This window comes from Aulonocara sp. 'chitande type north' Nkhata Bay, linkage group LG11, assembly GCF_057382095.1.
Source record: "Aulonocara sp. 'chitande type north' Nkhata Bay isolate Kocher_YH1m ecotype deep benthic linkage group LG11, A_spYH_male_GT1.1, whole genome shotgun sequence".
Classification (NCBI taxonomy): Eukaryota; Metazoa; Chordata; class Actinopteri; order Cichliformes; family Cichlidae; genus Aulonocara; species Aulonocara sp. 'chitande type north' Nkhata Bay.
The window spans coordinates 31,014,708-31,033,164 of NC_141354.1; the positions used below are offsets into that span (position 1 = coordinate 31,014,708).

General features: G+C 41.5%; 2 protein-coding genes across 5 annotated transcripts; both read left to right on the forward strand.

The window, feature by feature from the left end:
* Window positions 1-707: 707 nt before the first annotated feature.
* Window positions 708-7,777, forward strand: tnxba (tenascin XBa). The gene is made up of 15 exons (XM_086310005.1): window positions 708-828; window positions 2,159-3,346; window positions 3,447-3,578; window positions 3,664-4,845; window positions 4,932-5,054; window positions 5,210-5,353; window positions 5,453-5,572; window positions 5,648-5,803; window positions 5,968-6,080; window positions 6,180-6,312; window positions 6,386-6,537; window positions 6,621-6,717; window positions 6,824-6,985; window positions 7,073-7,236; window positions 7,327-7,777. The coding sequence occupies exons 2-15, from the start codon at window positions 2,275-2,277 to the stop codon at window positions 7,423-7,425; spliced, it is 3,849 nt and encodes a 1,282-aa protein (XP_086166131.1). The 5' UTR covers window positions 708-828; window positions 2,159-2,274; the 3' UTR covers window positions 7,426-7,777.
* A 333-nt stretch (window positions 7,778-8,110) lies between these two features.
* cyp21a2 (cytochrome P450, family 21, subfamily A, polypeptide 2) lies at window positions 8,111-18,120 on the forward strand. 4 transcript variants are annotated; one of them, XM_086310009.1, is made up of 12 exons: window positions 8,111-8,231; window positions 8,399-8,581; window positions 8,675-8,764; window positions 8,839-8,993; window positions 9,087-9,182; window positions 9,351-9,461; window positions 9,551-9,637; window positions 9,814-9,894; window positions 10,073-10,186; window positions 10,277-10,443; window positions 11,265-11,368; window positions 17,727-18,120. In XM_086310009.1, the coding sequence occupies exons 1-12, from the start codon at window positions 8,117-8,119 to the stop codon at window positions 17,990-17,992; spliced, it is 1,569 nt and encodes a 522-aa protein (XP_086166135.1). In that variant the 5' UTR covers window positions 8,111-8,116; the 3' UTR covers window positions 17,993-18,120. The 4 variants fall into 4 exon arrangements, with proteins under 4 accessions (XP_086166135.1, XP_086166132.1, XP_086166133.1 ...); XM_086310006.1 differs by lacking the exon at window positions 17,727-18,120 and adding an exon at window positions 11,454-11,866 and having other exon boundaries at window positions 9,811-9,894; XM_086310007.1 differs by lacking the exon at window positions 17,727-18,120 and adding an exon at window positions 11,454-11,866.
* The last annotated feature ends 337 nt before the right edge of the window (window positions 18,121-18,457 follow it).

The window sequence follows — 18,457 nt, forward strand, 5'->3', positions numbered from 1 at the left end:
GGTGGCCATCTTGTCTGAGATGCAATGCATCCACAGAGGATTCCTTAAATCTGCTGGATATTTGGTCACTTACATAACTCCCACGTAGTTACATCTCATTACTTCCAACAAACAGCCGATTCATATAGAGAGAGGGTCCTGTCCCCCAGAGTCTGCTCTGAATGCCCACAGTGTTATGTATTCCAGATGAATCATGATTCTCACACCGGGGCTTTATTCAGCCAAAAACTGTGTGCTGCTAGCAGCAATCTTTGGGATAAGGCAAGTTACATGTGACAGACATTTGTGAAATAACTGCTATACAATCTGCAAAGCTGAGTCATAATAATTTTAAATTACCGGTAAATAGATAAGATTTATTTGATTGTTTTAAACAATTCAGCAATTCAGTTGCCGTGTTCAACAATTCAGTGTGTTGTTGAGACAAACTAAATGAAGTCATTTTGAATCAACTCTTGAATCAACAGTGGATTTTCAGCTATAAGAAGCAAACATGTGCTTTCTTTGTGCAAGCAAATAAAACAGAGTAACTTGTCATGTTAGATACAGAAACCAGTGTAAAATACCATGCCTTTTTGTAAGTCCAATACAAATATTTTTCATGGTGGTTGAGAGAGTGGGACCATAAGATTTGGTAAAGGGCGTGGGGGTGGGGGGATTTTCCTTAAGTAGGAGCAGACTTTATCACTCTCCTCCTTTCTAGTGGTGGTCCTTCTTCTCACCTCTTTCCTCTCAGGTTAGTTGAAGAAGTTCTGTGTCCACTCTTCCAATTAGATGGAGGGAGAAAGTCAAAGAAAGAGATAAAGAAAGAACCAAGTCATTATTCAAGTAAGTGCAACTTTTTATTCCCCTTTTTTGTGAAAACTGCATTGGAATAACTAGCATCCTACTTTCAGGTGTGTTTGTGTGGATGGGTTTTTAATCTTATTGTTTATTTGTAGAGTATAATGTTATAATTTTCTGTGTCTTAATGAGTAGAAAGGGTTTTGGTGTTGATTCTTTCCTTGTTTTATTTACAGTGAAAAGGATTTATAAATAGTAGTTTTTGTGAGTGCAGTGGAAAAACAATTTTAAAAAAAACCATTATTGCTAAATTTTTCCTTTTAGTTTTAATCATGGAATCAAAATGAATTCTATCAGTTTTAGAAATAAAGAAGACTTATTAATTCAACCAGCACTGAAGCCCATTTAAAAGCAAGGCTGGACGTATTTTCTTTTGTGGTTTTATGAGTTGTGGGTGACGAGCTTTATGTAACCGTCTGTATAGTGAAAGACATACTGTGTCCCACAGTTCTTACAGTAAAGCTCTGTTACCTGGCCACATAGTCTCAGTGGCACACTCTGAGTTTCCCACTCAGGTCAGCTTTTCCTTCCTGCTCAGTGTCCAGTGACTTAGACCTTACTTGGTTTGAACAGCAGTCACTTTACGACTGAACACTTGGAACACTTCTGAATATCTGGATGCATGTCTGTGTCAATTTTTACAGCAGCTTTATTGTAAAAAGCACATAACAGAGGTTTGGACATGTTTTCCAGTTATGAGTATTTAGGTATATAGCATATTTATAGTATATATAAGTGGCAAAGCTCAAAGGAAATACTTAAAAGGTCATTTAAATAAATCTGCTTAGTTAGCTCTAAAGGTCAGCTCACTGCATACAGCTTCTGCATTAACACTTTAACACCTAGTGTATCATATCTGATATTTTATTTTTGAGAGTTCTCCATCATATGCGTATTTTCCTCTCTGGAAAAACTTGAAACAATTGAAAAATAGATTTTTAAGCAATAGACTACAAAAAACAAACAACAAAAACAATTAGAATTTTTCAGTAAGTTTGTTTTTCAGGAAAAAAAATCTAAATGTTTTTTGAAACTGAATAGAAAAAGTAAGTACTTAGAAGCCAGAAATGTCTTGTCAGTTAACCACTTTTTAAATTGCTGCCAGTCTCTGATTAGCCAGTTCTACTGAGGAGCTTTAAGTGTGAATGGAAGCTCTGTGAATGTGATGCTGGTCAGTCCTGTAAAAGATATATGTATGCTCATTAAAGTCCTACTTGGAACTCAAAAATCAGCTATAAAATGGCCTACGTTAGTGTTTCCTGCATTCAACTCTGCCATAATTCAGCTCTTTCTTTATTTCTGTCTTCATTTCCAGGTGAGACCTGGCAAAGAAAAAAGCAAAATATAGAAGAAGGAATTCATAGATTTACAGTAACGTAAATTCAGTTCCACTGAAGCAACAGCTTCTCTGACCACAGTTGCTGGATCAAAATGTTATTTACTCTAGGACTACTCCTCCTTCTCACCCCATTTCCCTCTATTCAAACCACAACCAATGAGAAGAGAGACTCCACAGGAAGTGATGTGACCAAAGCCAGTGCAGCATTTACCCGTTCAAAACCAAAAACCACTGCTCTCCCTGACAAACAGACCAACCAGCTCACCCTTAAGCCAAATGCCATCAATCAGACAGTTTTACCCACTCCAGCTACCAAGCAAAAATCTCCAACAGCCAATGTTACACTGACCACCAAAGGCAGGCACAGCCCAACAGTAATTCAAACCACTCCGTCAGTGGTAAAGGCTACTACACCCAGAAGCACCCTCTCAAACAAAGACAAGCACACAGTCCCAGTTAACCAGACTAAGTCCCCTAAGTCAGCCTCAGGTGGTGAAGTAAAAGGAAGCAAAGACAAGCATTCCCCCACTGGAATTCTAAATGTTCAGCCAACACCCACAAAGACTGCTTCATCCAGCGGTGCTAAACCCACCAAACACAAACTTCAGCCCTCTGGCAATCAGACTATTCTAATTAGGTCTCCTTCAACTGATCATGGGAATACTGCCAAAGACAGGCCTGCCACCACCGTAGTTCAAAATACTCAGTCAACATTTATAAAGTCCACTGCTGCCACAAAAAACAAGCCCGCACCATCTGTCAATCAAACTGTTGTTGCTAGGTCCCCCACCATCAATGACGTGAAGTCCAAGGGCAAGCCTTCTCCCACAAAAGTTCCAACTGTGTTGCCACTGGAGACTCCAGCAAAGACAACTGACAAAGAAAAGGTCACAACCTCTGCCAATGACACAGTTTTAATCAAAGAATCCAGCAAAGACAAGCCTGCCTCTTCGCAGCCCATCAAAGTGATTATCAGTGAGGGCTGCGACTCAAGCAACACCAAGGAGCAGGAGCTGAAGCTGAAACCTGGTGCTCCACTCGTCATGACTCATAAGATCAGCTTGTTGCCTGGTGGCTGCAGTGGAGAGTGTGAGGCTGAAATGGCCGAACTGAAAGGGCGTGTGGCTCGGCTCGAAAGAGAGATGTCCTTTCTCAAAGATAAATGTATCATTTTCTTATGATTTATTCACCATATTTTATCATTTTAAACACTATTCAGTATAGACAGGATTAAACATTCCTTGTTCTGTTTGTTTCTGCCCAGGTCCGTGCTCTGCAAACTGTCCAAATGACTGTGGCGACAATGGGAAATGTGAGAAGGGTAAATGTATCTGCCACAAAGGATTCATGGGTCTAGACTGCAGTAAGTGTGCACAAGGAGCCGAGTGTAGCAAAAGTAAGTTATGTTTGCACTAAAATGAGAAAAAATAAATATTTTTATGTAACCTTTGAATGATGCAGCCTCTCCCTGGGCTTTTCAGAAGCTAGCAAAGGGAGCACCATCCAGCCAACAGTGGAGACTGTAATCCTGCAGGTGAAAAAAGGAAAGGACAGCATGCAGGAGAAAAATACCAAAGCAGAACAAACACTTTTCCAGAAGAATGTGTCTGAGACTGACACTACACCTAAAGAAGCCACTAATGCCAAAGGAGCTGTTGATAAAACACAAGTGAAAGAAGACACCGCTGTGAAGAAAACAACTACTAAAGGTTCTTCAAATCCTGAAAACACCAGTCGCCCAACTGTTGACAAAAGTCTCCCGAAACAAGAGGAAAACAAGAAGGAGGTAACCCGAAAAGGCAAAACAACACCCTCAGCCTCAGAAACCAACATTAAAGATGGGACTGGCAGCAGAACATTTTCAACGTCCGACCATCTGAAAGATGAACCACAAAATAATGCAACACAAAGCAATGTGAAGAAGGTTTCTAAAACTGACACAACCATCTCCAAGGGCACAGGGACAACCAAAACCAAAACAGACAAGGACATTTTGGAGCAGTCCACGAAGGGTGAAAAGAATGTATCTCAGTCATCCGGCCATAAACCAAATAAGACAGGTAAATTAGACACTTTAATTTTGCAGACTGTGGACAAAAAAACTGACAAGACTGGGAAAGGAACACAAATAAATCTGGATGTATTGAATCGAACCATTGGAGCTGCATCAGATAAGACTAAATCTCATCATGACAAAACAACTCACCATGACTCAGGGATCAGCATCAAGAGGACCGGAGGATCTGGATTAGGATCTGTGAAGGCTGTAAACATATCTTCCCACAGCTTCACAGTCACATGGTTAGCACCCCAAGGGATGTTTAAGAACTTCACTGTGATCAGAAGAGAGCCACAGACAGAAGGAGACGAAGATGGTTACGAGGACTTTGAGGAGGAAGCTCTTCCAGGACAAAAGCCCTCTGCAGCTAGGAACGCAACGGAAGTCTTAGTACAGAGTGAGCGCACCACCACAACTGCCTCCTCCAGGAAAGCTGATGGATCAAAAGTTAAAGCTGACACCAAGAGGATCTCGATGGTGGTCCCGGGTAATGTGCGCTCTGTGGAGTTCAGTAATTTGCGGGCAAACACGCGCTATGTCCTGCATATATATGGTACAGCAGCACAGAGAAGATCAAAGATTCACAGAGTAACTGCAACCACAGGTAATAACAGCAGGAAAACGTTTATGTATAAGTCCATCAATATCTAAGCAAATGATACACTATGTTGTACTTTTTTCTCTTGCTAGGTCCTGAGCCAGCCACAGAGATGGTTTTCAGTAATGTCACAGAGGCTTCTCTCAATGTTTCCTGGTCCAAACCAAAGACAACGTTCACAGGCTTCAGGGTCACATACACCAACATTTTAACAGGTCTGTTAAGTACTGCTCATATTGTTTATCTCAGACCAGAGTTATCCAGCATAAAACACTTAATTAATGCCAGCTCAACCCAAGTGAAGGTTAATGTCAGTTTATTAGGAAATGTTCTTAGTGTCTCATTGTGGTGCTTGTTGTCGTCCTGACAGGGGAGAACCGCTTGGTGACAGTGGGCTCTAAGCAGTCTTATGTTGTTCTGTCCAAGCTGTCTGCTGGGTCTTCCTACATAATCACTGTAACTACGACACAAGGCCAATTCCAGAGTGATCCACTCACATCCGTCATCACCACAGGTACAATCTTAGACAAGTTTACTATTATAAAAGGCTACTGTCTTTGTCTTGGAGTGCAAAAATAAAACATAAACACTGTGGATAATATCCGAACTGCAGTGCCCGCCCCTCCAACGCATCTTCAAGTTGTCAATGTGACAGACACCAGAGCTGTGCTGCAGTGGACTCCCAGTCTAGGGAAAGTAGACCGCTTCGTCATCAGCTACGAGTCCTCTAAGAGTGAGTGTGGCCACACTGACATAATGACTAATGAATAAGTGCTTGCGACTAAGCGGAATGCTCTTATTGCCACAGCTCCTAATGTGACAGTGACCGTGACCTTGTCAGGAAACTCAGTGGAGCACCAGCTGAGAGGCCTGCAGAAAGGCACCCTCTACAGGGTCAAAGTGCTGAGCCAGAAGGACAGTCTGCAGAGTATGGCCATCTCAACAACATTTACTACTGCAAATGGTGAGCAAAAGGGTGGGAAAATGAAGTAAAATCATAATCTTAAACAAGAGAGAATAAAATAATCCTTCATGGATGAGCAACCTAGAGAGTATGTTTAGTTTTAAGTGAGTAAACTTAAAAAAAGAAAAAAGAAAAACTGCCAAGGGGCTTCTTGTGTCTCTCAGTGGTCAAAGCCAGTGAAGTTGGGGCTCGAAGTGCAGTCATAGCTTGGAGAGCCACCCCTGCCGTTTATCACAGCTACAAAGTGCTCTATCAGGTGGCCGGAGAGGAGACAAAGGTCAGTTGCAATTTTTGATCTTTGGTATACAATAATTAAAGAGAGACCCGACTTTTACAGAATTTCAAAGCTCTGTGTGTGTTACTGTGTTTATATTAGGAGGTGATTCTGGAGCCCACCATCACAGAGTACAAGTTGACTGGGCTTTTGCCCATGTCCCGCTATTTTGTTGTGGTGCAAGGCGAGAGAGATGGACACTATACATCTGTTGTCACCACAGAATTCATCACAGGTATGCATTTTACGTGTTGCAATGTAATCCCATCTTGTGATTACTCTAAAAACTAATTTTCTTTATCTGTTAGGAAAACTGCGCTTCCCTTTCCCTACCGAGTGCTCTCAGGAGCTGCTGAATGGAGCTCTGCACTCAGGAGAGTTGGACATCTACCCTCAAGGACGAGAGGGGCGAGCAGTTAGAGTCTACTGTGACATGGAGACTGATGGAGGCGGCTGGACAGTAAGACAAACTGCAGTCACTTGAATAAAAGTCAAAAATAGACTTTTATTTGGGTTTTAGACAGCAGTCTCTGTGTTTTGCAGGTGTTCCAGAGGAGGATGAATGGAAAAACAGATTTTTTCAGAACATGGAGTGAATACAAAGCTGGCTTTGGAAACCTGAGTGAAGAATTCTGGCTTGGTACAGTATAAAGCCAAGCTTCTAATCACTTTTTCTGATTCAAAGTGTTTTCTTTTGTTTTCACTACATCTGCTTAAACAGCATCTTTTCTCCCAACTCCCACCAGGAAATGAGCTCCTGCACAACCTGACTAATGTTGGCCCTGTGAGTCTGAGAGTGGATATGCGATCAGGAAACCATACCGTCTACGCTCACTACACGAACTTCTCTGTCGATTCAGAGACGAGGCACTATACGCTCACCGTGTCTGGCTACACCGGAACAGCAGGTCCAGTTTCAAAAACTGCATTAAAACAAAACAAGTGCAGTTATACCTGACAATTTGGATCTCAATATCAATGCACTTTTCTGACAGGTGACTCTATGAGGTACCATAACGGTCGTCCATTCTCAACCCGAGACAAGAACCCTGATCCCATGGGGATCCACTGTGCCAAGGCCTACATGGGAGGCTGGTGGTATAAAAACTGTTACAAGGTCAACCTCAATGGTCTTTATGGCATCAACAGTAACAATCAGGTACGACTAATCTCTGCTGATTTCTAAACGTTTTTATCTTTTAAAGCACACTGGCCAAAGATAGATTTTCTTTTTCTGTTTCTGCTCTAGGGAATAGTCTGGATAGACTGGAAAGGTAAAGACTCCTCCATTCCCTTCACTGAGATGAAGTTCAGACCCTCCAGGTTCTCCCCTGCAACTCATGGGTAAGGATGGACCAGCCTCCATCAAAACTCTGCATCTGACAGAAAATTAAAGCTCCAGAAATTTTCGAGAACCTTGGATCTCACGGTTTCTGTGTCTCTGTCCGAATAAAATAACCTATAGTTGTTTTGATAGCTGCAGCTGTCAGTTCATTTGATTCAATGTGCAAGTAATTTTCTGATCTGTTTTTATAGCAGACGTAACAACTAATTTTATTGTAACTTTTGAATTCTGTTCTACTGTTCTGCCTGACTCATTCATTTCAATACAAATGTGTTTTGTGCCCCAAAATTGTATGCCACCCCACTACTACTGTAATTAAACATGCACTGTTTCACTCCATTGGAATAAATGTGGCTAACCTTGGTCTCGTGAGTTTTTATTTCCTGAAAGCAATTTACAATTTCTCACCTCCCTGCGTTCGTCGTGTTACAAGATTGAGAAACACAGGCTTGACAGATTGTAATGTCAACTAAAATGTGTTAACATGCCCTTTAGTGAGTGCAAATCATGTCTAGGCTGTCTTGTGCTGCATTTATCACATCAACAGTCATGCTGACCTAACAAATATTTGGATGTCCTTGATTATAGCGAAAACACCAAACACTGTATCGAGCTGACAGGCTTTAAGACCTGTGAGAGGACTATAAATGTTCAGGGCTGCGTGTTGACCACCGCGAGAAGACTCTAAGTGATAATGGAAATATCAATAGTCAGTGTGGGAGCTGCGTTCCTGGTTGTACTGCTGTTCATGGTGCTGAATTGGATTTCTGGTCAGAAACACAAAGATGTTCAGGAAAATCATAAGGGAAGTAAGTCAAGTTGAGTATATATTCACGGTCTTTTTATAGTATATGGTTTTGATGGTTGCAATAAATAATGAAATTAAAAATATGGAGACTTACAAAACTGAAACTGGTTGTTATTCTATATCGTTTGCGCCTGTCCATTTTACTTTGTCTTTTCTAATTCTGTGTAGGAGATGATTCTAGATTTCTGGACCAGTTTCTTCCCTGCTCCTCATCTCTTTCCCTCCCGGGCCCTCCCGGCCACTTTCTCATTGGTAATATGATGGAGCTGAAACATGATCATCTACCAATTCACCTCACAAATTTGGCACAGCGCTATGGAAGCATTTATCGCCTTAAATGCGGAACAACAAGTAATGATCCATTAATTGATAACGGTTGACATTTTTAGTAAATTTCAGATTGCATAACACCAAAACACTGCACTTATAATCGTGTTGTTTCAGCTATGGTAGTGCTGAACAGCAGCGAAGTCATAAGAGAAGCACTGGTGAAGAAATGGTGTGACTTTGCCGGGAGACCGATCTCATACACAGGTAAAGAGTTCAGTTCAGTGCACTGGGCTGCGTAGTTGTCATATGATATCATGACCCTGACTCATTTCTTTCAGGTAATATTGTGTCTGGGGGAGGTTGCAACATATCTTTAGGTGACTATACTGAAAAGTGGAAGGCACAACATCGCCTTGTCCATAGTTCTCTGCAGCGTTGCTGCAAAAAGTCTTTGCATGATGTCATTGAGAGACAAGCGCTGCATCTGTTAAAGGTACAGTTAAAAAAAGCTGGAAAACAAGATTTTAGAAGGAAGACTTTGCAAACCAAATGCTCGGGATAAAGCACGGGTTTGTTCACTGTTTAGGTTTTGATGGGCTATAAAGGCTGTGCTGTAGATCTGTCAGAGGATTTTACTGTGGCGGCCAGTAATGTCATCACCACTCTGGCTTTCGGAATAGAAGTGAGTATTCTTCTCCCCCTAGTTCTGTTTGTTTTCATGTCACCGTCTTAGAAAAGGTACATTCATAATGTTCTGTTAATCAGGAAGTGAAACTCTTGAGGATAAGCATGACGACATCTCGTTCCCTCTGTTTTTGGACAGTGTGTCTCATTACTTTGTGTCTTGTAGTATGATAAGAGCTCATCGGAGCTGCAGGAGTTGCACAGATGTCTCAATGAGATTGTTGCTCTGTGGGGCTCCGCTTGGATATCAGCCCTGGACTCTTTCCCACTGCTTAGAGTAAATATCCACCATTTAGACTATTGGTCAAATAAATAAAACCAGTACCATGTTGTGAAAATAATTTCATGTCATTTGTTCTCTCAAAGAAATTACCCAATCCTGTTTTTGCCCATCTTCTGAAAGAGGTGGTCAGGAGAGACGAAATCATAGGAAGACATCTCAACAATTACAAGGTTAGTAATGTAAGATGATAAGAAAATAATGATCTCATGAATTGAAATCATTCAGATCGCAAGACAAAGAAAATACTTGCTGTGATTTTGTGAAACCAAACACAAAATCACACAAGTTATTTAAAAACATCCAAAATAACTCTCTTTTAATCTACTTTTGCTATTTATTTAAGCAGTCACAGGACAAAAAAAATCAGGATGTCATCATAGGATCCCTCCTCCAGGGACTTGACAATCAGAACACAGAAGACAAAGCGGTGAGTACATACAGTGAATACCAGGAGAGATAGTGGACTGCTTTCCTTAATAAATCACCTGAAGTCCCGATAATTTTACAAACTATGATGATAGAGCAAGCTTAGTTCAAGATCACAATTAGAAGTGGAAACATGCAACACTGTAAAAGTATTAAATTACATGTCTTCATGTTCCCAGCTATTAACAGATATTCATGTTCACATGGCAACAGTGGACCTTCTTATCGGGGGAACAGAGACTACTGCGGCCTGGCTAAACTGGATGGTGGCCTTCCTCCTGCACAGACCAGAGGCACTGGGAATTTTTACCAAAAAACAAAAAAAAGTTAAAACAAAATACATGTTTTTGTTTTTTATGCATCCTTTCTAATGTAATCTACAGGTGCAGGAGTTGGTATATGAGGAGCTGTGCACAGTATTGGAGGGCCGATACCCTAAATACAGCGACAGACACAGACTTCCGGTCCTCTGCTCTCTGATCAGTGAGGTGCTCAGGCTCAGGCCAGTCGCCCCTTTGGCAGTACCACACAGAGCCATCAGAGACAGCAGGTCAGCCTGCACATAATAAATAGCAGGAACTACACAACACACAATAAGCACTACTGACTAAGTACCTGTGTGTGTATATGTGTGAGTGTGTGTGTGTGTGTGTGTGTAGATGGGGGTGTGTACACACATGTACCATGTTTACATATCTTTGTGGGACCAAAAATTTGAAGTTTTCTTTTGTTGTGCGGACCAACAGCCCTTATGGGGACAAAATCCATGTCCCCACGAGTTTGAAGCCATTTTTGAGGATCAAAATGTGATTTTAGTATCAGGCACTCATTTCGTTTATTTTTGATGGTTAGGGTCAGGGTAAGCGGCTAGGGAAAGCATTATGTCAATTAGATGTCTCCACAAAGATATGAAAACACAATTGTCTTTGTGTGTGCGTGTGTGTTTATGTGTGAGATACATGTGCTAGTACAGCCTGGCTGAGGTCTCCAGATCTCCCACAGTCTCACATTTCTCCAAAGGGAGTGGTTTTAATTAATGAAGTATGCTGGAATGTGATGCTGGAAGTATGAAGTATTGCAACATTTGGCACCGCTCTTCCTCCAAGATCAGACTTATGAAGAGACATCCACTTGAATTACCTTTAGAAAAATGTAATTTATTAAAACAACAAGCACCAGCATTGTTTATTTATGTAATTGTGCAGAAAGAAGATGTGTAGACATTATTTAAATTAACCAAAACCTGAAAAAACAACAACAACAAACAAACAGGCATACACACATACACATTTTCTGCTGTTGCCCTGTTATGTATGTGTGTTGCTTGATACTTGGCATTAAGACAAATACATGGCTCCTCCTCGTGTTTAGCATTGCAGGTTATTTCATCCCTAAGAACACAGTCATCATTCCTAATCTTTTTGGAGCACATCATGATCCTGAAGTTTGGCCTGACCCATACAGCTTCAAACCAGGTACTGTCCCAAACGCTGTGTGATTTGTGTTCATTTCACTTGGCTCAGAAGAGTTCAAATAAAGTATTGACACTCTCTCTTTCAGAGCGCTTTCTGAATGAAGGAGGAGGAAGCGGAGGCGGCTCCACCCGTGACCTGATCCCTTTTGGAGGGGGGGCTCGGCTCTGCCTGGGAGAGTCTGTGGCCAAAATGGAGCTTTTTCTGTTCAGTGCCTACTTGCTGAGAGATTTTCAGTTCCTCCTGCCTGAGAGTGAGACCTCACTGCCTGATCTGAGAGGAGTTGCCAGTGTTGTGCTTAAGATCAAGTCCTATGATGTTGTAGCACGTCCAAGACCTGTGACTAATCCCTGAGCTGCAGTGGGTGTATTGCTGACTTGTTGTTTGTGTTGGCCATGCATGTGCAAATTTATGTTTCACATATTTATATTTTCTCTTCTTATTCTTATTTATTCTTACACTTTATTATCAAAGTTATTTGTTCCACCATCACTGAATAAAATGTCCAAACCAAAGTCTTTATTTCTTCAGTGGCGATAACCCTGACAATAGGTGACCACTCTTGCGAAATTAAAACAAACACTGCAGTCAGAAATGTCCCATTAGAGTGCAGTCACAAGCAGCTTTATTAACTATGCAAAAAATATCAGATAATTAAATATATATATATATGTGTTGGTCCGACTAAAACATTCAGCTTGTCAGTTAATCAGCTATAGTGAGTAATCTACCCAGTAGTACATTTACTACCCCGTTCACTGAGCAAGACAAAGGCCTACTCCACACCTGGTGCACAGCCTTTTGTCACCTAAGCACCTCCCACTAATACGCCCACTATTCTCATTCATCTCGCAGGGACCTGGACATTCCCATACACTACATAACACATAGAAAACTCCACTGACTCTTAAAAATGCCACACAGTGGCATAATGTATGGGATAAGTCCAGTTTCTCCTCAGCACTGGGTTACAGGCGTATCTGCTGTTTGGGTTTTCATCATTAATATCCTACTCATGATGAAAAGGAATGTAAAAGTTATTATTTGAAACAATAATAATGGATTGTATTTATATATATGCTTTTCAGTACCCCTCAAAGCACTTTACAATACCACTATTCTTTCACTCTCACATTCATACACTGGTGGAGGCAAGCTACAGTTGTAGCCACAGCTGCCCTGGGGCAGACTAACAGGGGCGAGGCTGCCATATCGCACCATCGGCCCCCCTGGCCATCATCAGTAGGCTTTAGGTGAAGTGTCTTGCCCAAGGACACAATGACCAAGACTGTCCAAGCCGGGGCTCGAACTGGCAACCTTCCGATTACGAGACAAACACACAACTCTTGAGCTACGATGGCACCTTTATCAAAATAGTAACCCACATGTAAAACACACAGCAGTCACGAGAGTTAAAGTGACTGTAGCAGAGTCAACATAAATAACTCTTACAAGTAAAAATAACTCATCTCTTATGACTCACTCTCATGAGCAAAAAGTGAGGTTCCTGTGTCATTTCGTGCAACTGAATGGGTTTGTGTTGTAACGAGAAAGTTAAAAAATGAGAAGTTAATGAAAAGCTTTCTCTGGCAAGTAATTAAATTACATGTTGCATTACGGCCCTGTCCTTTATTAAGGTCATTAACTGCTCACACCTGCATGGGTTTAGAAAGTTTAATTTACAACATCCAACTTTGATAGCTAGGGAATGGACTGCCAGGGTCTCTCTTCTTGAATGCCACCCAGCACACACTGCACCTGACTCTATGTCACCTTCTGGGTTGTGGGCCTACACGAGGGTAGCCCTTTCTTCCTGGGCAGGGTAAACTGTCCCCAGATCTGACCAATCAGACTACTGCATTTGGCAACAAGTGCACTCATAGCTCAAAAACGGTACTGAAACTACAAATACCTCAGACACATAGCTAAACATAGCTCCAGCTCAATCAACTGAACTGAGTTTAAAGAAACCCTCAGTCCTCCTGAAATATGTATGAAAGCCACCACAGACAGAAGGTGCTTCGATGACATCAAAGAAGTGATGCATTGCTGACTGTATGCATGAATTACTGAACGGTTGCATCTTCATGCAACCTCTGTTCTTGATTCAACTGATGAAAATGATTGCTTTCCCCAGCTCTGCAAACACATGCCTGTAAGTATCCTCCTAATCATTCTGATAGTGGAAGGGAGGATTCTATGGGGCGATCGTGGCTCAAGAGTTGGGAGTTCGCCTTGTAATCGGAAGGTTGCCGGTTCGAGCCCCGGCTCGGACAGTCTCGGTCGTTGTGTCCTTGGGCAAGACACTTCACCCGTTGCCTACTGGTGGTGGTCAGAGGGCCCGGTGGCGCCAGTGTCCGGCAACCTCGCCTCTGTCAGTGCGCCCCAGGGTGGCTGTGGCTACAATGTAGCTTGCCATCACCAGTGTGTGAATGTGTGCGTGAATGGGTGGATGACTGGATATGTAAAGCGCTTTGGGGTCCTTAGGGACTAGTAAAAGCGCTATATAAATACAGGCCATTTTACATTTACACATTTACATTTGCGTGGAAGCGCAACAAGGATCTGGGGAATAAATCCGATTTATTCTGGATCTGAAGGTTGAATACTTCCACAATGACGACAATGTTTTCCTTCTTGGTCTGCAGCTAATGATCAGCCCAGTACTGAAAGATATTTTTGAAAGATATCAAAAAACAGGATCATGCCGAGTCAAGCTCACGTGTCCTATTTCACTAATGTTGGTGCTCTTCTCCTCAGACTCATGTGTACGAGGTCGTTCAGGATGATCGTAATGAGGAACAACAACAACAACAACATTTAAAAAGAGAAGCAGCCACTGCAACAACCAGTTTTTATGATTTATTACAAGCTGTGAACTAGAGTGAAACCACATGCTATTCTTTGTCTTTATCACAAACTTCAAAATCATCAACAGATGTGGTTTACAAAACCTGTTTGAAAACAGACTTTTTTCTATTTCAAGAAACAGAAATGCACAGTAAATCAGCTCCTCCTTTGCCAGACATGCATGCAAGATGTTTTAAAGTAAATTTAAAAAATGTATGATTACATTGTAAGCAATTTTGAAAAACACATTTTATTTCAATAATATGGTTTTTAAATTATTCATTTTAAAATTTTATTTTACACACTCAGTCAAACTACACAAAAAAAGATGAGATAACTGCTGAGGAAAATCTTCTTTAGCTTGAAAGTGGCTAATATTGGACTGCAGTAAAAGAGAGAAATAATTTTTTGCGACAGGCTAAGATTTGAAAATCATAATCAATTGAGAAAACAAGGCATGATACCGCTAACAAGTAACCAAGATTACATCTGGCATTGGGTAGAGACTGCTGACAAGCTGGCTTGGATTATCTGTGAGAAAAGAAAAAGGTTCAAGTCAAGTGTTGAACAGAAAGGCATCAAAGAGGCTAAAAAGCGCAGTAAGAAAAGAGTTGGCACTCACTCCCCAAAGGCGCAACAATTTCATATGTAGACATACAATTACCTGAATAACAAGAAAACACCGAACCATTTAAACAACTCAACACTACATTATGATAGTGTGATAATTTCAATTCAATTTTATTTATATAGCGCCAAAACACAACAACAGTCACCTCAAGGTGCTTTATATTGTACAGTAGATCCTACAATAATAGATACAGAGAAAAACCCAACAATCATATGACCCCCTATGAGCAAGCACTTTGGCGACAGTGGGAAGGAAAAACTCCCTTTTAACAGGAAGAAACCTCCAGCAGAACCAGGCTCAGGGAGGGGGGACATCTGCTGGGACCAATTGGGGTGAGAGACGGAAGACAGGATAAGACATGCTCTGGAAGAGAGACAGAGATTAATAACAGATATGATTCAATGCAGAGAGGTCTGCTAACACATAGTGGTCGTGTCCAAATTCATGGGCTGCATCCTCCTGAGGACCCGGCCTTCGCGGTCTACGTGGGCCGGGTCCTCAGAAGGTCGGGTAGGCCGGAAGTAAACGGCTGTGGAAATTGGACGGTCTAGCCTTCTGATTTACATCACCGCTGTCTCGGTGGAGTTTAATGAACTCAGCCGTCTGCTCCTTCCTATCTAAAATATAACAGGACACTGGCGTAAATTCTCAACCGTCTCACACTTCTGTTTAATCAGTTTTCTGTTTGACGTTTATTCAGCTGTGTGAAAACTAGGACTTTAATCTCAGCCAAACCGATTTACTCAGGAACAAATCAAACAGTGAAAAAAGCCCAACAATAACATTTTTAGGTTGCCTAAGTGACTTATATATCACGTTTAACCTGAGTAGACTGCGGTGATCTGAAAGTGATGTGCCGGGAGTTGTGCCGTTCTCGGCGGCTCCAGTGACCCTCGAGCTCTCGGCTAGCTATCGAGCTGGTGGGTAGCAGACGTCTCCGAAAACGTCGAAGCACTTTTGCAAATATGTGACATCTTGATAAACCGAGCAGATATTTGATGTTTACACAGCTACTTTCTCGCCTGAAAATATGTTAAAACTTTATTTTGTGACCCAGAAAGATTAGCATGAGTAATTTTAAAACTTAGTAGCGGAGCATTGGTAAAACTTAGGAGCATTGTTGGAAACTGGAGTTTGGCTGGGCCGCGCTATGAATTCTGGGATAAGGTGGGCCACGAAGGACACACCCGACCCATCCTTCAAATTCGGGGAAAAGGAGGACGCATTTGTCGGCTGCATTTGGAGGAGTCTACGAATTTGGACAGCCTTCGTCGCGTCGCTGTGATGTAATCGGTTTACAAATGCAGCCTCAGGAGGATGCAGCCCATGAATTTGGACACGACCAGTGAGTGAGAAAGGTGACTGGAAAGGAAAAACTCAATGCATCATGGGAATCCCCCGGCAGCCTACGTCTATTGCAGCATAACTAAGGGAGGATTCAGGGTCACCTGATCCAGCCCTAACTATATGCTTTGGCAAAAAGGAAAGTTTTAAGCCTAATCTTAAAAGTAGAGATAGTGTCTGTCTCCCGAATCCAAACTGGAAGCTGGTTCCACAGAAGAGGGGCCTGAAAACTGAAGGCTCTCCCTCCCATTCTACTTTTAAATACTCTAGGAACAACAAGTAGGCCTGCAGAGCGAGAGCGAAGTGCTCTAATAGGGTGATATGGTACTACAAGGTCATTAAGATAAGATGGGGCCTGATTATTTAAGACCTTGTATGTGAGGAGCAGGATTTTGAATTCAATTCTGAATTTAACAGGAAGCCAATGAAGGGAAGCCAAAACAGGAGAAATATGCTCTCTCTTTCTAGTCCCTGTCAGTACTCTTGCTGCAGCATTTTGGATTAGCTGAAGGCTTTTCAGTGAGTTTTTTGGACATCCTGATAATAATGAATTGCAGTCGTCCAGCCTGGAAGTAATAAATGCATGAACTAGTTTTTCAGCGTCACTCTGAGACAGGATATTTCTAACTTTAGAGATGTTGCGCAAATGGAAGAACGCAGTCGTACACATTTGTTTAATATGTGCATTGAAGGACATGTCTTGGTCAAAAGACATGAGACTTTCAACTCTTTCATAAGAATGAAAGTGTTGAAAGTCAGATCAATCCAAAAAGGTGCCTCTAGTGTAACTGTGTGATTCTCCGGGTTTTGCATAAAATGGAACAGCTAGTGAAGAGACAAAGATCAGTCACACACAGGCCTTTTTATTTTTGCTTCCACTTATTTTCATTTCCTTGACGTTACGCAGAAGTCTCGACTTGAAACTATAACCAGTCTTTTGGTTGTTCTGCGATCCATAACTGCCAGTTTTGTTGCATAAGCCACAAAACTGGCCCAATAAATACAATTAATCATTGCACTTGCAGTTAAAGTTGGGAGAGAAAAATAATAACAGAGAGTTCTTACGGAGAAGTTTAAAAAAAAAGCAAAAAAAAGCAAACAACCGACAAATAATCAGTTGCTTATTTTTTGTTTTTGTACAGAAAGAAAATTTGCAAAGATAAGAAAACGTAAGAATATAAACTACACACACACATGAAACCTGGAAAAACAGCATATTTCTATTTAAATGAACATTCATACACAGACAAATGTCTGACGTACACATTTTCTAATGTTGTTAAGTTGCTTATTAACACTGTTTTTAGTTGGCCTCATGACAAATATTTGACTCCTCCTCATGTTTAGCATTGCAGGTTATTTCATCCCTAAGAACACAGTCATCATTCCTAATCTTTTTGGAGCACATCATGATCCTGAAGTTTGGCCTGACCCATACAGCTTCAAACCAGGTACTGTCCCAAACGCTGTGTGATTTGTGTTCATTTCACTTGGCTCAGAAGAGTTCAAATAAAGTATTGACACTCTCTCTTTCAGAGCGCTTTCTGAATGAAGGAGGAGGAAGCGGAGGCGGCTCCACCCGTGACCTGATCCCTTTTGGAGGGGGGGCTCGGCTCTGCCTGGGAGAGTCTGTGGCCAAAATGGAGCTTTTTCTGTTCAGTGCCTACTTGCTGAGAGATTTTCAGTTCCTCCTGCCTGAGAGCGAGACCTCACTGCCTGATCTGAGAGGAGTTGCCAGTGTTGTGCTTAAAATCAAGTCCTATGAAGTTGTAGCACGTCCAAGACCTGTGACTAATCCCTGAGCTGCAGTGGGTGTATTGCTGACTTGTTGTTTGCGTTGGCCATGCATGTGCAAATTTATGTTTCACATATTTATATTTTCTCTTCTTATTCTTATTTATTCTTACACTTTATTATCAAAGTTATTTGTTCCACCATCACTGAATAAAATGTCCAAACCAAAGTCTTTATTTCTTCATTGGCAATGCACAGAATAACTGTACTGTTGGTGCTCATTAATGTTCACCTGTACTGGAGGGAAATTACAACAATGATCATATAAGTAATTATATTTTTGCAAAATGAAAAACTAAAGTGAGAGGAGTAAAAAGTCGTAAAAATGAATGCTGTTAATGTATCTACGGAGTTGGACACCACAATGTGAAAGAGCCTTCTTTTTTGCAGGTTTCACTGAATCTGACAGCACCACCTGGTGGACAAACCTTAAAAATGCAGTCTCCACAGCACTGGATACAGCAGTATCTGCT

What these genes read in the sequence shown, in the direction of transcription:
- cyp21a2 (XM_086310008.1), top strand. Translation starts at nt 8,117, where the DNA reads ATGGAAATATCAATAGTCAGTGTGGGAGCTGCGTTCCTGGTTGTACTG. An exon ending in GACATCTCAACAATTACAAG is followed by an intron (nt 9,638 to 9,810) that starts GTTAGTAATGTA and finishes TATTTATTTAAG; the next exon opens with CAGTCACAGGACAAAAAAAA. An exon ending in AGAACACAGAAGACAAAGCG is followed by an intron (nt 9,895 to 10,072) that starts GTGAGTACATAC and finishes TCATGTTCCCAG; the next exon opens with CTATTAACAGATATTCATGT.
- tnxba (XM_086310005.1), top strand. Translation starts at nt 2,275, where the DNA reads ATGTTATTTACTCTAGGACTACTCCTCCTTCTCACCCCATTTCCCTCT. An exon ending in ATACACCAACATTTTAACAG is followed by an intron (nt 5,055 to 5,209) that starts GTCTGTTAAGTA and finishes TCGTCCTGACAG; the next exon opens with GGGAGAACCGCTTGGTGACA. An exon ending in CACATCCGTCATCACCACAG is followed by an intron (nt 5,354 to 5,452) that starts GTACAATCTTAG and finishes TCCGAACTGCAG; the next exon opens with TGCCCGCCCCTCCAACGCAT.